The sequence below is a fragment of the Scyliorhinus canicula genome, chromosome 4 (assembly GCF_902713615.1).
Source record: "Scyliorhinus canicula chromosome 4, sScyCan1.1, whole genome shotgun sequence".
Taxonomy (NCBI): Eukaryota; Metazoa; Chordata; class Chondrichthyes; order Carcharhiniformes; family Scyliorhinidae; genus Scyliorhinus; species Scyliorhinus canicula.
The window spans coordinates 66,097,615-66,113,102 of NC_052149.1; the positions used below are offsets into that span (position 1 = coordinate 66,097,615).

Consider the following 15,488-nt stretch of genomic DNA (forward strand, 5'->3'; position numbering starts at 1 on the left):
ATAGGGGGACCCTCCACAGGAATCCCTGTAATAGGAGGACCCTCCACAGGGACCACTGTAATAGGGGGACCCTCCACAGGGATCCCTGTAATAGGGGGAACGTCCACAGGGACCACTGTAATAGGGGGCCCTCCACAGGGATCCCTGTAATAGGGGGACCCTCCACAGGGATCCCTGTAATAGGAGGACCCTCCACAGGGACCACTGTAATAGGGGAACCTCCACAGGGAACCCTGTAATAGGGGGAACCTCCACAGGGAACCCTGTAATAGGGGGACCCTCCACAGGGATCCCTGTAATAGGAGGACCCTCCACAGGGACCACTGTAATAGGGGGAACCTCCACAGGGACCACTGTAATAGGGGGACCCTCCACAGGGACCACTGTAATAGGGGGAACCTCCACAGGGATCCCTGTAATAGGGGGACCCTCCACAGGGATCCCTGTAATAGGGGGACCCTCCACAGGGATCCCTGTAATAGGGGGACCCTCCACAGGGACCACTGTAATAGAGGGACGCTCCACAGGGACCACTGTAATAGGGGGACCCTCCACAGGGATCCCTGTAATAGGGGGACCCTCCACAGGGATCCCTGTAATAGGGGGACGCTCCACAGGGACCACTGTAATAGGGGGACCCTCCACAGGGATCCCTGCAATAGGGGGACCCTCCACAGGGACCACTGTAATAGGGGAACCCTCCACAGGGATCCCTGTAATAGGGGGAACCTCCACAGGGACCACTGTAATACGGGGAACCTCCACAGGGATCCCTATAATAGGGGGAATCTCCACAGGGACCACTGTAATAGGGGGACCCTCCACAGGGACCACTGTAATAGAGGGACCCTCCACAGGGACCACTGTAATAGGGGGACGCTCCACAGGAATCCCTGTAATAGGGGCCCTCCACAGGGATCCCTGTAATAGGGGGACCCTCCACAGGGACCACTGTAATAGGGGGAACCTCCACAGGGACCACTGTTATAGGGGGACCCTCCACAGGGATCCCTGTAGGGGGAATCTCCACAGGGACCACTGTAATAGGGGGACCCCCCACAGGGACCACTGTAATAGGGGGAACCTCCACAGGGATCCCTGTAATAGGGGGAATCTCTACAGGGACCACTGTAATAGGGGGACCCTCCACAGGGACCACTGTAATAGAGGGACCCTCCACAGGGACCACTGTAATAGGGGGACGCTCCACAGGGATCCCTGTAATAGGGGTCCTCCGCAGGGATCCCTGTAATAGGGGGACCCTCCACAGGGACCACTGTAATAGGGGGAACCTCCACAGGGACCACTGTAATAGGGGGAAACTCCACAGGGACCACTGTAATAGGGGGACCCTCCACAGGGACCACTGTAATAGGGGGACCCTCCACAGGGACCACTGTAATAGGGGGAACCTCCACAGGGACCACTGTAATAGGGGGACACCCCACAGGGACCACTGTAATAGGGGGCCCTCCACAGGGCTCCCTGTAATAGGGGGAACCTCCACAGGGACCACTGTAATAGGGGGAACCTCCACAGGGATCCCTGTAACAGGGGTAACCTCCACAGGGACCACTGTAATAGGGGGAACCTCCACAGGGATCCCTGTAATAGGGGCCCTCCACAGGGATCCCTGTAATAGGGGGAACCTCCACAGGGATCCCTGTAATAGGGGGAACATCCACAGGGACCACTGTAATAGGGGGACCCTCCACAGGGATCCCTGTAATAGGGGGAACCTCCACAGGGACCACTGTAATAGGGGGACCCTCCACAGGGACCACTGTAATAGGGGGACCCTCCACAGGGACCACTGTAATAGGGGGACCCCCCAGGGACCCCTGTAACAGAAAGACTAACCCCTCAGGAACCCTTAGAATAGGGGGACCCCTACACTGACACTTGAAATAGGGGGACCCCCCCCCCCCCCCACAATGACCCCATGCCTAAAGGAATTTCCTCCACAGATGCTCCCGCACACCACCCCAACACCCCAGAAAAGGGACATTAGAGAGCAGCCCAGGCCAGGGCAGTGGGATGCACTATAAATAAATAATCTTTATTGTCACAAGTAGGCTTACATTAACACTGCAGTGAAGTTATTGTGAAAAGCCCCTGTTTGCCACATTCCGGGTACACAGATAATTCAGAATTCTCAGCTGGAACCGGAATTGAACCCATGCTGAATGGCCTTATTCTGCATCACAAACCTGCTGTCAAGCGCAGTGAGCTATACCAGCCTGTAGCTATAATACTTACCTTGCAGCTCTAGTGTTCATTCCCGCAGTAGCTGTGCCTGCCTCTGGGTCCCACAAATCCATTAGCTGCAAGCCTTTTAGTAGTGGTCTGTGCTTGACAGCTTCTACAAACCGTATGCAGCTTTGGTCCATTTCACCTAAATGGTGAAATCTTAATGTTTGTAAACATTGACAACATCAAAGAGATCTAAATGCATTCCAAGCACTAAGGGCAAAATTCTCCGCCCCCCGCGACGGGTGGGAGAATAGCGGGAGGGCCTTCCCGACATTTTTGCCGCCCTCCCGCTATTCTCCCACCCCCCCGCCGAAGTCCCGACCCGAATCGCTGCCGCCGTTTTTTTACGGCCGGCAGCGATTCACAGCTGTTAGATGGGCCGAAGTCCCAGCCCTTTCCGCCGTTTTCACGAACGGCAAACACACCTGGTCTTGCCGTTCGTAAAAACGGCGTCACCAACTCGCTTTTTATAACCATGGCACCGATTGGCACGGCAGTACCACGGCCGTGCCAAGGGTGCCATGGGCCCGCGATCGGTGGGCACCGATCGCGGGCAGCGGGCCCGATGCCCGCGCACTACTTGTCCTTCCGCCGCCCCGCAGTATCCATTCGCGGGGCGGCTGAGGGGCAACCCGGCCCGCGCATGCGCGGGTTTCGCGCAAAAACGCGATGACGTCACCCGCGCATGCGCGGGTTGGAGTCTTCCAAACTGCGCATGCGCGGCTGACGTCATATCACGCGTCAGCCGGCGCTAACTCCGGTAAGCGGGCTTAACGATTTTCGTTAAGCCCGTCTTGCCGGAGCCTACGGCGTTGGGCTGCTAGCCCCGACCGGGGACCAGAATCGGTCCCCCGTCGGGAAGGGGCGCGCTGCCGTAAAACCCGCCCGGGTTTTACGGCAGCTTTACAATTTCTCCCGTTTTGGGAGAATCTCGCCCTAAGTGTATTCCAATCACTCAAGTTTGTCATTTCACTGCACTTACCTCTCTGGGGGTCAATTTTACAAACCCTGGGGCTTCACCACTTGGGCCACTCAACTATGAAGGGATATGAATGGATCAAAGCTGCAGATGTTCTGTAGAAGCTGTCAATCACAGACCACAACTGGAAAGCTATGAATGGCATGCTGCTATTGCATCTGTGGGAACCAGTGGCAGGCACAGCTGCTCTCCAAAGAATGGACAGATGGAGCTGTAAGGTACGTATTACAGCTATAATGCTTCTCACTTGGCCTGCCTGGATTGCTCTATGGCTTATAGACAGTGTCCCTTTTCCCGGGGGGGGGGGGGGGGGGGGGGGGGTCTGTGTGTGAGGGGGAGGACTGTGGAGGGGGTTCCTTTAGGCAGGGGCCCTCCTAGTACAAGGGTCCCTGGGAGGGGTGTGGGGGGAGGTCCATACTTGGAGGTAGGGAGTCACCCAGGCAATCCAGGGTGGGGGGGTGGGGGGGGGGGGGGGGGGGGGGGGATGCTGTGCGGAGATGTTGAGGGAGTCGGGGCCGACTTGTGGGGCGGGGGGTGGCCAGTCGTGGGACTTCGCTATTTGGCTGCCCAATCAAGATGGCGGCCTGATAGCGGGATTTCCTGGGAATCCCTCGTAATCCACGCCATGCAAATTTATCATGCAAGGTGATCGTAAAACTGGTGCAATTCAGCTCTGGTGGGAGAACAGAGAATTCCACCCAAACAGAGAATTCCACCCAGAATTATTCAAAAGGGATTCACTGATATTTTTAAGTTGTACGAACACAAAGATAAGCTTGTCACTTGTCATGGGTATGAAGAGTATGCTTTTTAGTATTCACTAAGAAACTACAGGGGAACCTCTGACAATCTCCAGTCTAATTATCTAGCTGACATTTTATGGGACAATGCCTTGCACAAAATGTAGACAATCTCTGTCTGTTTGACACAAATCCTCCTCACAGATCAGTAAATGTTAAAATTCAATTTATGTTGCTCTGTACTTGCTTTCCCTATACTATCAGTACCATAATTGTAAGGTGTGTTGGAAGGCTTTTAAAAATAGATTCAAGGTATTTTGGATGGCATCAGAACAACCAACATTGAAGTTTCTGTTCCGGGCAATTTAGCATGGCCAATCCACCGACCCTGCACATCTTTGGGTTGTGGGGGTGAAACCCACGCAAACACGGGGAGAATGTGCAAACTCCACCCGGACAGTGACTCAGGGACGGGATCAAACGTGGGATCTCGGCGCCGTGAGGCAGCAGTGCTAACCACTGCTCCATGGTGCTGCCCAATGAATGCTTTTTAAAAAGCTTTTTCACATATGCAATTGTTACTATAGGGCTCATTGGCTTGGTGCAAAGTGTGTAATGGATGAATGGGCATGGAAGTGGTATAGATGTGTTGGGGGCCTGTGAGATTGGGCGGAGGGGCACAGGTTGGCATGGAGGGTATGAGGAGCCATTCGGTGTGGTTGGAGTGGCATTGGTTGACAGCATGGTTTATGAGATCATTGGGTGTGGTTGGAAGGTATGTGGGGCCATTGCGGGTAGGAGAAGGAGCATGGGTTGGCTTAGAGGGTATGATGGGCCATTGGAGCTGGGTGTGGGCATGCTTGGACTCAGTTGGTATTGGATTGGATTGGATTGGATTTGTTTATTGTCACGTGTACCGAGGTACAGTGAAAAGTATTTTTCTGCAAGCAGCTCAACAGATCATTCAGTACATGGAAGAAAAGGGAATTAAACAAAATTCAAGAAAATACATGAGAATACATAATAGGGCTACACAATATATACAATGTAACTACATAAGCATTGGCATCGGTTGAAGCATACAGGGTGTAGTGTTAATGAGGTCAGTCAATAAGAGGGTCATTTAGGAGTCTGGTGACAGTGGGGAAGAAGCTGTTTTTAAGTCTGTTCGTGCGTGTTCTCAGACTTCTGTATCTCCTGCCCGATGGAAGAAGTTGGAAAAGTGAATAAGCCGGGTGGGAGGGATCCTTGATTATGCTGCCCGCTTTCCCCCAGCAGCGGGAGGTGTACTTGGAGTCCATGGATGGGAGGCAGATTCGTGTGGTGGACTGGGCGGTATTCACGACTCTCTGAAGTTCCTTGCGGTCCTGGGCCGAGCAGTTGCCATACCAGGCTATGATGCAGCCCGATAGGATGCTTTCTATAGTGCATCTGTAAAAGTTGGTAAGGGTTAATGTGGACATGCCGAATTTCCTTAGTTTCCTGAGGAAGTATAGGCGCTGTTGTGCTTTCTTGGTGATAGCGTCGACGTGAGTGGACCAGGACAGATTTTTGGTGATGTGCACCCCAGGGAATGTGAAACTGCTAACCATCTCCACCTTGGCCCCGTTGATGCTGACAGGGGTGTGTACAGTACTTTGCTTCCTGAAGTCGATGACCAAATCTTTAGTTTTGCTGGCATTGAGGGAGAGATTGTTGTCGTTACACCACTCCACTAGGTTCTCTATCTCCCTCCTGTATTCGGACTCGTCGTTATTCGAGATCCGGCCCACTATGGTCGTATCGTCAGCAAACTTGTAGATGGAGTTGGAACAAAGTTTTGCCACGCAGTCGTGTGTGTACAGGGAGTAGAGTAGGGGGCTAAGTACACAGCCTTGCGGGGCACCGGTATTGAGGACTATTGTGGAAGAGGTGTTGGTGTTCATTCTTACTGATTGTGGTCTGTTGGTCAGAAAGTCAAGGATCCAGTTGCAGAGTGGAGAGCCAAGTCCTAGGTTTTGGAGCTTTGATATGAGCTTGGCTGGGATTATGGTGTTGAAGGCGGAGCTGTAGTCAATAAATAGGAGTCTGATGTAGGAGTCCTTGTTTTCGAGATGCTCTAGGGATGAGTGTAGGGCCAGGGAAATGGCGTCTGATGTGGACCGGTTGCGACGGTATGCGAATTGAAGTGGGTCAAGGCGTTCCGGGAGTCTGGAGGTGATACGCTTCATGATCAGCCTCTCGAAGCACTTCATTACAACTGACGTCAGGGCCACCGGGCGGTAGTCATTGAGGCATGTTGCCTGGTTCTTCTTTAGTACCGGTATGATGGTGGTCTTCTTGAAGCAGGTGGGGACCTCGGAGTGGAGTAGGGATAAGTTAAAGATGTCTGTGAATACCTCTGCCAGCTGGTCTGCGCAGGCTCTGAGTGCACGACCAGGGATCCCGTCCAGGCCCGTCGCCTTCCATGGGTTCACTTTCAGGAAGGCCGATCTGACTTCGGAAACTGTGATGGTGGGTATGGGTGAATTATGGGCTGCTGGGGCACTCGACAGCGGATTGTTGGTTACCTGCTCAAACCGAGCATAGAATGCATTAAGTTCATCAGGGAGGGGTGCGCTGCTGCCAGAGATACTGCTCGGCTTCGCTTTGTAGCCCGTTATGTTGATTAGCCCTTGCCACAACCGCCGAGAGCCTGTCTGTGACTTTAGCTTAGTTGGTATGGGAAGTGGATCAGGAGATGAAAGGGGTATGTGGCAGAAGGGCTAGCAGACCTAATGTTGAATAAAAATAACTTGGACAAAGTCCCAGAGAACCGAACCTGATCTTTTAACCAGCCTGCCTCGGCACTCGGCCTATTCCTGTGGTCGCGTCTGAACTGTGTCGAGGCACTTTTGCCTCAGGCAGGCACATCAAGTCAGGAGATTTCCCACTCCTCACTTCTGACATGAAAATCCAGCCCCACATCTTCTTCATCTTGGTTTGGCCCTCAGGTTGGAAAATGAAGTTGGCAGCCATTTCCCAAGTTGATGGCAGACTTCTCCAGATCCTTGACATAAAGCACAAGCTTCCCAATGTCCTAGGTGTTTCATTGGTTACGCTCATCAACATTCTTCTGTAGCTTCTTCCACTGAAATCTTCACCTAAGACCTCTGCAGCCTGCGACCCTTACCCCCTATCCAGGCCTCGCAGTATCCTATCAGTTTCAATAAGATCCCCCCTCATCCTTCTAAACTCCAACGAGTACAGACCCAGAGTCCTCAACCCTACGGATACATCATTTTTGATGACTTCACCGCTGCAGTCCATGGTTTCAACAATGGGCATCCCAATAATAGTCACCATGACTCCTCCAATGGAGTTAGGACATGCAGGTATGGCTGCTGACCTCCAGTTAGCTTCTGCTGTCTCCGGCTGTGGCGTTACCTTGCCCTGCAAGAGCACAAAACCTGCTGGTGAGGATTGTGCAATCGGATTGGTTAATGATGCTGGCACGGTTGAACAGCTGGCAATGTATGTAAGCTGTGAGATTTGGGTGTGAGGCCTGCAACAATACCAAGTGTATGAGGGTGTGATGAAGCATACGAATTTCAGGCGTGAGTCCTGATTGATAGCGATTGTTGGTAAATAAATGGTGGTGGTTTGAGCTGTGGTTGAAGCTAGTGGTGACGTTGGTAGGATATGGAATTTGAATATGCATTCACTGGCCTTAAAGGCTTGTATAATGTCATCAAACTCTGTGGCACCACATCCAGGTCTTCAGTGTTTGAAACCGAATTCTCTGTGGCTACTGTCATAATATACACATCAGTATATGATGGTGCAGGGACACACACTGACTGACACTGTAGCCACCTGAGTTGGCCACTTCCCCACACAAAATGGAGAAACACAAAGATAGCTGGGAAAATTGGACAATACTAGAGAAACATGCAGTTTGCAGACTTTTCCTGTGTATTCTGCCTGCAAAGAAAGCAGACAGCACCGAAACCAGCAGTTTGCATATTAATGAGCGATTCCCGGGAACAATGGATACAACGATTAGCTACATTTGGGACATTCTATGGCAGGCCAGACTTCTCGGCACCAACGGGAGTCTGAAACAAAGGAGACAAACAAGCCAGGGAGAACCGCCCAGTGATCGAGAAACAGCCCCAGTATTGGGGAATTCAAACCAATCGATTGGTATGGGATCCAATCGATTGGAAGTAAGCTCAGGGTCCGCCCAAAAGGGTGCAAAGCCCCTGGGACCTATAAAAGACAGGTACCAAGTTCAGTTCACTCTCTTAGCCGGCCCTCCCAGCAGAACATCTTAGCAGCTCTCGAAGAACTTGACCGTAAGGAGAGGCCTGGCCAATTGCTGCACCACCAAGTAAGTGTCAAACAACGCACGCTACGAGATAGACACTCCTGACCCCTTAGTTCATACCAGCTGGAAGCCTGCAGATCCAGTACAGAACAAGAGGCCATTGTTCCCTGATCCGGCGGGTTCCCTTATCCAGATAAGTATTGGCCTATTAGTGGTAGGAATAGTTTAGTCTTTTAGTATTATATGCATGAGTAGTGAATAACTGTGTATTAATAAACGTGTCTTGTTTTGAATCTTACTAATTGGTGTATTGAGTCATTGATCTGAACTTGAACTTGAACCTCGTGGTGGTATCATAAAGATACCTGGCCACTCTAGAGCTAAGGAATAAAACAGAGCCAATTAGGTGTAAAGCGCACTCACCAGAATGAGCAACAACACACTGCAAGACCAATCAACACACACAATCACCAGTTAGGGCACGGTCATTATAAAGCCAGAGGGCACTAGATTTCTCGCTCATTCGGGATGCAGCCTCTGAGACAGACGGAGCCCGCAGTCAGTAGCACAAACATCTACCATGTGCTAGCAGTATAGGCTGGTCAGGTTAGGCATAGGTCTTCAGTCAATCTAACATAGTGTCGACCCACAGTGCAAGTATGTTTAACAGCTCTTAGTTAAATAAAATAGAGTTGTACTATTACAAGTGTTGGTAGCCTGTCTATGTTACTGCTAAGGTAAACGCAGTCTCCACAGATCCAGAGTACCCAACACATCAGCTACCTGTTCTCACTGCAATTTGAGTGTGTCTTCGGAGCACTCCTGCAGATAGAGGACATCTCTCCTATGTTCCACCTCTTCCACTAAGGCCTCTGTGTACAATTTCTGAAAAGCCTGGAACCTGCTTTCCCCCCTGTTGTACTCTAATGTTTCCCAGGTCAGTTTCGTTTCCTGCATGGCTGCCAGTAACTGCTCCAGTGATGGTGTACCTTTGATTTAAGAGCTGTAGGCCACTTTAAATGAGTCAGGACATCACTATCTTGGGCCCCTTGCTGGTGCAGTCAGCCAATGTAGAGTGAGATTAGTGTTGGCTGCACACAAGAATCATTCACCCAAACCGTTAGCATGGAGTTGCCATGTTGCTCGCATTATACACTTGAGTTAATTGTGCATCTCAATGCCTCCTCGCCACCCCTCTCTCTCTCTCTCTCTCTCTCTCCCCCCCCCCCCCCCCCCACCACCCTTCCAGGGCTTATCCAATTTAGATCAAAGCATCCGACTTTTCCCAATGTCAGGCTGGAGTTGGCAGTTATGTTTTTCAGTGATTCACGACCCAGCCAGTTATCAATACAGATTTTGTGAGGGGTAATAGGGAGGGCAGGGTTGACCTCTCGCCTGTACTTCACTGAAATTAATGTATCTTTTTTTAACAGCACTATTCCTTTTTTCAGGCGTCATTATTGTTTAATACAACAAGCAAAAAAAGACCTGTAAAATATGCATTAGGTAAATTAAGTGCTTGCTGGACTAAAATGGTCTCTTTACCACCAATTGAAATTACTAAGTGCTTACTGGCAAATTAAAACATAAAATAATTAAGAAACAATTTTTAACCAGAAGAGAGCAATGAATTAAAGATTTCTCCAAAGAACATACCAGCATAATTTTAGTACAATCTGCAACCAGTCTAACGTATGGCTTCAAAACATCGTAGTGAAATCCTGGCGTTAGCAGTCGTCTGTGACGGAACCATTTCTGGCCAGCACTCACCAGTAAACCCTCACCTGGGAATCAAAGATATGCACTCCTGAACATCATCAATTTTTGAAACTTGTATACTGTAATTTCCTGCTTAACAGTGAAGCTGCATTCCAGGAAAGTGTTGGGCTTGAGCTGTGAGCAGTGAGAAGCACAAAGCAACCGATTGGGTGAGAGCAACGTCAATTTGCAGGATTGTGGATGTAAGCTGCAAGCTGGAGAGCCAGGAGTGGGGGGATTGGCGAGCGGGAGGGTCAGCGAGCGGGAGGGTCAGCGAGCACGAGGGTTAGCCAGGGGGAGAGTTGGCCACGAAGAGTCGGCCAGTGGGGAGAATCGGTCAGCCACTGGGTTGGTCGGTCAATGGGAGAATTGAGGAGTAGGAGGATTGCTCCAAAATGGCGCCGATCATCACACAACCCTACCTCATAACCGACACAGAATATTAATGTGAATCTGCAGTTCTAAACACAAAAACAGACCATTAAAACCACAACGTTAAATCGGAATGACTTTGTCATAACCCCCATGGGGAAACAATCAGTGATCTACCCTGGGACTTGTGGAATACATGCTTCCCAGCCAGGGGACCAGAGCCACCCACCTGGGGGTTCATTATGTACTAATGTAAAAGTAGGGTCTGTTTAGTGAATTCCCCCAGCAAGGACTGTACTGGGAGCAATATAATAATAATAATCTTTATTGTCGCAAGTAGGCTTACATTAATACTGCAATGAAGTTACTGTGAAAAGCCCCTCGTCGCCACGTTCCGGCGCCTGTTTGGGTACACTGAGGGAGAATTCAGAATGTCCAATTCACTTAACAGCACATCTTTTGGGACTTGAGGGAGGAAACCGAGCACCCGGAATAAACCCATACAGACACAGGGAGAACATGCATACTCCGGTCAGACAGTGACCCAAGCCGGGAATTGAACCTGGGACCCTGTCGCCGTGAAGCAACCACTGTGCTACAAACAGTTGCTGCTCAATAAATTTCAAATCTTTATGTAGAGGGCAAATTTCAAAACTTTTTGAAGAGGACAATATGAAATATAGAGGCAAAGTTCAGAATTTCACGATACAGTGTGTCAGATAGAAAAGTATTCTAACTACACATCAGCTGTAGCCTTTGCAATGTGTTCCATAAACGATAGAGAAAAGTCTTTTTTCTTGTAATGTTATTTCAATTTTTTTAAAAAGGAGTTTCTTAGAAAGGTGAATTGTAGTGCCAGTGTGCGCTACAATTTAATCACCTAGTTTTTTTTTGGAGAATGAAATTATGCTAGCTTTAAGCAGAAATCTGTAAATAGTTAAATAAATCTATGTTGTTGTGACACCCTGGGCGAGTGAGCGGTCAATTCCAGCCCCACCGATCCTGGAGTCCCAACATAAGTGAATTAACCAATTTGTATTTATGAGATCTTTAACCCTTGACTGTTCCAATGACTTACAGAAACCAGGCGGGACCGGCGCAACGTAACGGGCCCCAGGGCAGCCCCAATTTTCCAGGCCGGATGGGCCGAAGACCTGCCGGTGTAACCTGTGGTCACGCCAGCGTAAATCAAACCACCTATTTAATGGCGTCAACCAGTCGTGCTGGTTGATGACCGCCAGCGCGGAGGTAGGGGTCGGCGTGGGCGGCCGCCGGAGAAGTGACTGCACGGTCGCAGGTGGTGGTGGTGGGGGGGTCGCAGGGGCCGTTGGAGTGTGCATGCCTGGGGGGGAGAGGAAGGGGCTGGGGGGTGGGAGGGGCTGGTGTGGAGGGGCTGGGGGTCAGAGGGGGAGGAGCAGGGGGGAGGAGCTGAGAGGAGGGGCTGGGGAAGGGCTGGGGGGAAGGTCTGGGGTGGAGGGGGGGGGTTGGAGAAAGTGCGTGATGGAGAGGGTGTGTGCCGGGGGGGAGGTGGGGGGAGGGTGTGTGCCGGGGAGGAGAGGGGATTTGAGAGGGGTGCGTGCTGGGGAAGGGGGGGGGGGAGTTGGGGAGGGTGTGTGCCAGGGAGGAGGGGGGTGGTTTGGGGAGGGTGCGTGCTGGGGAGGAGGATGGGGGGTTGGAGAGGGTGCGTGCCGGGGAGGAGGGGGGGGGGGGGGGGGGTTGGGGAGGGTGCGTGCCGGAGAGGAGAGAGGGCTGGTTGGGGATGATGCGTGCCGGGGAGGGGGGGGCGGTTGGGGAGTGTGGGTTCCCGGGAGGTGTTTGGAAACGGTGCGTGGTGGGGAGGGAGGGGGCGGGGAGGGGGGGGGGGGTGAGTGCGCCTGTCCCGGCTGCCCACCGTTTACGGCTGGGCCAGCGGGTACGGGACAGGCTGATAGCCGCTTCGTTCACGGACTAGAGGGGAGTGGCAATCGCCGAGTATGGGCACAGACTGCACACCACGGCACCAGCCTACCACCCCACCCACCCAACACCAACCACCCTCACCCCATCCACCCAACACCAGCCACCCTCACCCCACCCACCCAACACCAACCACCCGCACGTACACCAGTCCTCCTTTGCACATCTACCTGCGGCACAACGGGCCGGGCTCACACGGTTGCCGGTGGAAGCGTGTCTATTGCAGGCCATGGAGGATGATGACAACCCACTCTGCGATGAACTCTGGGCTCTACATCGCTGGACAATGTCTGACCCATGGCCACAGTACCACCCTCCACCCGGACCGACCCTGCATGCGGCTGTGACACTGCAGCGCACGGACCCGTCGTCTACCTGGGGGGATGGCGAAGGCGACTCAGGGTGAGGGGGGGACACTCACCTGAGGCCGACGTTCTATCACCCCTCACACACCTACAGGCGCTCACCTCACACCACACCCCGCACGAATCGGACAAAGCACAAAGGGGGTATATGGGGGAAGGAGGATATGGGCGAAGGGGGGATATGGGGGAAGGGGGGATATGGGGTAGGGGGGATATGGGGTAGGGGGATATGGGGGAAATGGGGGAAGGGGGAAGGGGGAATTGGGGGAAGGGCAGATATGGGGGAAGGGGGGATATGGGGGAAGGTGGGATATGGGTAAGGGGGTTTTTGGGGAAAGGGGATATGGGACAAGGGGGGATATGGGAGAAGAGGGATACGAGGGAAGGGGGATATGGGAAAAGGGGGATATGAGGGAAGGGGGGATATGGGGAAGGGGATATGGGGGACGTGGGGGAAGGGGGGATGGGGAAGGGGGGGTGGGGAAGGGGGGATATGGGGGAAGGGGGATATGGGGAAGAGGGAATATGGGGGAAGGGGGAATATGGGCGAAGGGAGATATGGGGGAAGGGGGGATATGGGAGAAGGGGGGATATGGGAGAAGGGGGAATGGGGAAGGGGGGATATGGGAGAAGGGGGATGGGGAAGGGGGGATATGGGAGAAGGGGGGATGTGGGACATGGGATATGGGGGAAGGGGATATGAGGGAAGGGGGATATGGGGAAGGGGGGATATGGGGGAAGGGGGGTATGGGGAAGGGGATATGGGGGAAGGGGGGATATGGAAGATCACTGATGGCGCGCGTCCATGACGGCTGACGCCGTCGCGAATGGCGTCATGTCGCTACTAGCCTTTTGCCGGCTGGAGAATTCACGACGTTTCAGGGGGCCTGTGCGGTGTGATTCGTGCCATTTTTGGCGCCGGGTTCGGGCCATCGCGCCGATTCACGGAGAATCCCGCCCCAGATTTATAAGTAAAACATTATCAAATTATTTATTAATAAAATGGAGAAAAGATGAACAAATAAGGAAATACCTGTAACAGAATAACGGTCTACCAGACTACCTAATCCCAAGATCCTGTCCCACCCTCTGCGCAGACAAACATCAGGTAAGAGTTGGTGTGGAATAAAATCAAACAGGGACTAAAGGGGTAGGCTTGGGATGAGTCTTCACTCTGTGGCTGCAGTCTCTGGGAAATAGGTTTATTCCAGGGGTTCAGATTGGCTCAATTCCACCCTTCGACCATCAGATGGTGTTTCACCTAAGAATTCCAGGTCGGTGCTGTTCTCATTGCTGGCCATCAGATGATGCTGTACACAGGCTGCTCAGGCAGTGGACGTCTGTCTTTCTACCACCAGACGGAGCTTTCGCCTCACTGTGTGAAAAATTTAGCTCTGGTCCTGGAAGTTAGGAGCTTTTAGTTGCCTGATTTCTTCACAAGACTCTGGTGGCTTTATCACTAATGCTCCGACCTTAAGCTGCAATTCTTCAACTCTTCCCAGGGCCTGACACACACAGTTCGAAGGTCACTGACCATTGGTAGGTGAATTGCACATTCTGAATTTTCCCTCAGTGTACCCAAACAGGCGCCGGAATGTGGCAACTAGGGGATTTTCATAGAAACTTCATTGCAGTGTTAATGTAAGCCTACTTGTGACATTAAAGATTATTATTATTATTTGTACTTTCACATTCAAGATCTCTTTTCCAGATCTGCTGATCCTTTAACACAAGAATGGCTTCACAGAGTTGGCAACAATGCTTCTTAAAATTGTCCAGCACAGAGAGAGAGAAAAATTTCAGAGTCCTTGTTCTCTGGCGGCTTAACAGAACTGAACAAAAGATCGCTCTCTCCAGATGACCCGCCTTCTTCCCTGAAAGTTACTGACTGGCTTCACTAACCACAGAAAAAGTTGAAAATATTCTACGCACTGATTGGCTGCTTGCCAAGTCTATCAAACAACATCACGGATCCTGCCACAGAACCTAAACGGGATGTTTCGGACTAGCCCATCTAAAAGGGGAACACTGGGAACACTTTTCCCAGTGTTCAAAGACTCTAATTTAAACAGAAATGTCAAATCAGGCAGCAGGACGGGGATTAAAAAGGGAACACAGGACAGACAGACAATATCCTAACAATGTTAAATTTCCTCCGGCCTCCTCAAGTTACTAAATTGGCAACGAGGATTAAAGGAAACTACGGACTCACTCGTAGAACTGTCTGACTGCCGAAAGTTACTGTTTCGGACATAACGTTGTTATAATTTAAAATGACGTTAATCGGAAAATTGGAAGCATTGGACGCATGCCTGGAAGACTGGAATTAGCATGCGGAGTGCGTGAGGTATTTTTTACAGGCAAATGGGAGTTTGGGAGAAGACCATGAGAGGGTCCTCCTCCTGACTGCCTGCAGGGCCCAAACATTTGGGATCATAAAGCATCTGACTCATCTGGTGGCACCGGACTCCAGATCCTTTGGTGAGCTGGTCACTTTGGTTTCAGAACACTTTGACTCTAAGCCTTCCATAATTATGCAGCGGTGTCGCAGTTGCATGTGATTTACTTGAGCCTCTTCCTGTTCATTGACTACGGGCAGATCTGTTTTGAATTGTCCTTGAGCCATGTGAATAGGTCATGTAAAAATCCCATGATAGACCTTAGCAGAGCAAAGCATGCAGTGCTCTTGTCTAGCACCAGGGCCAAGGTGAGGTGGTGTACCCAAGAAAATAAGCCCTGTGAATTCGGGCCATCCCTCTCTGAGATGTTGAAGGACC

At 51.5% G+C, this 15,488-nt stretch overlaps 1 protein-coding gene across 3 annotated transcripts in view; it reads right to left on the reverse strand.

Annotated features, from left to right (window-relative positions):
• Positions 1 to 15,488, reverse strand: part of LOC119964641 (cytochrome P450 4B1) — a 158,740-nt gene that overhangs the window by 78,178 nt on the left and 65,074 nt on the right. For all 3 annotated transcript variants that reach the window (XM_038794384.1, XM_038794386.1, XM_038794385.1), the window contains exon 4: positions 9,917 to 10,044. In XM_038794384.1, coding sequence (XP_038650312.1) covers positions 9,917 to 10,044 — 128 coding nt within the window. The remainder of the gene's footprint in view (positions 1 to 9,916; positions 10,045 to 15,488) is intronic.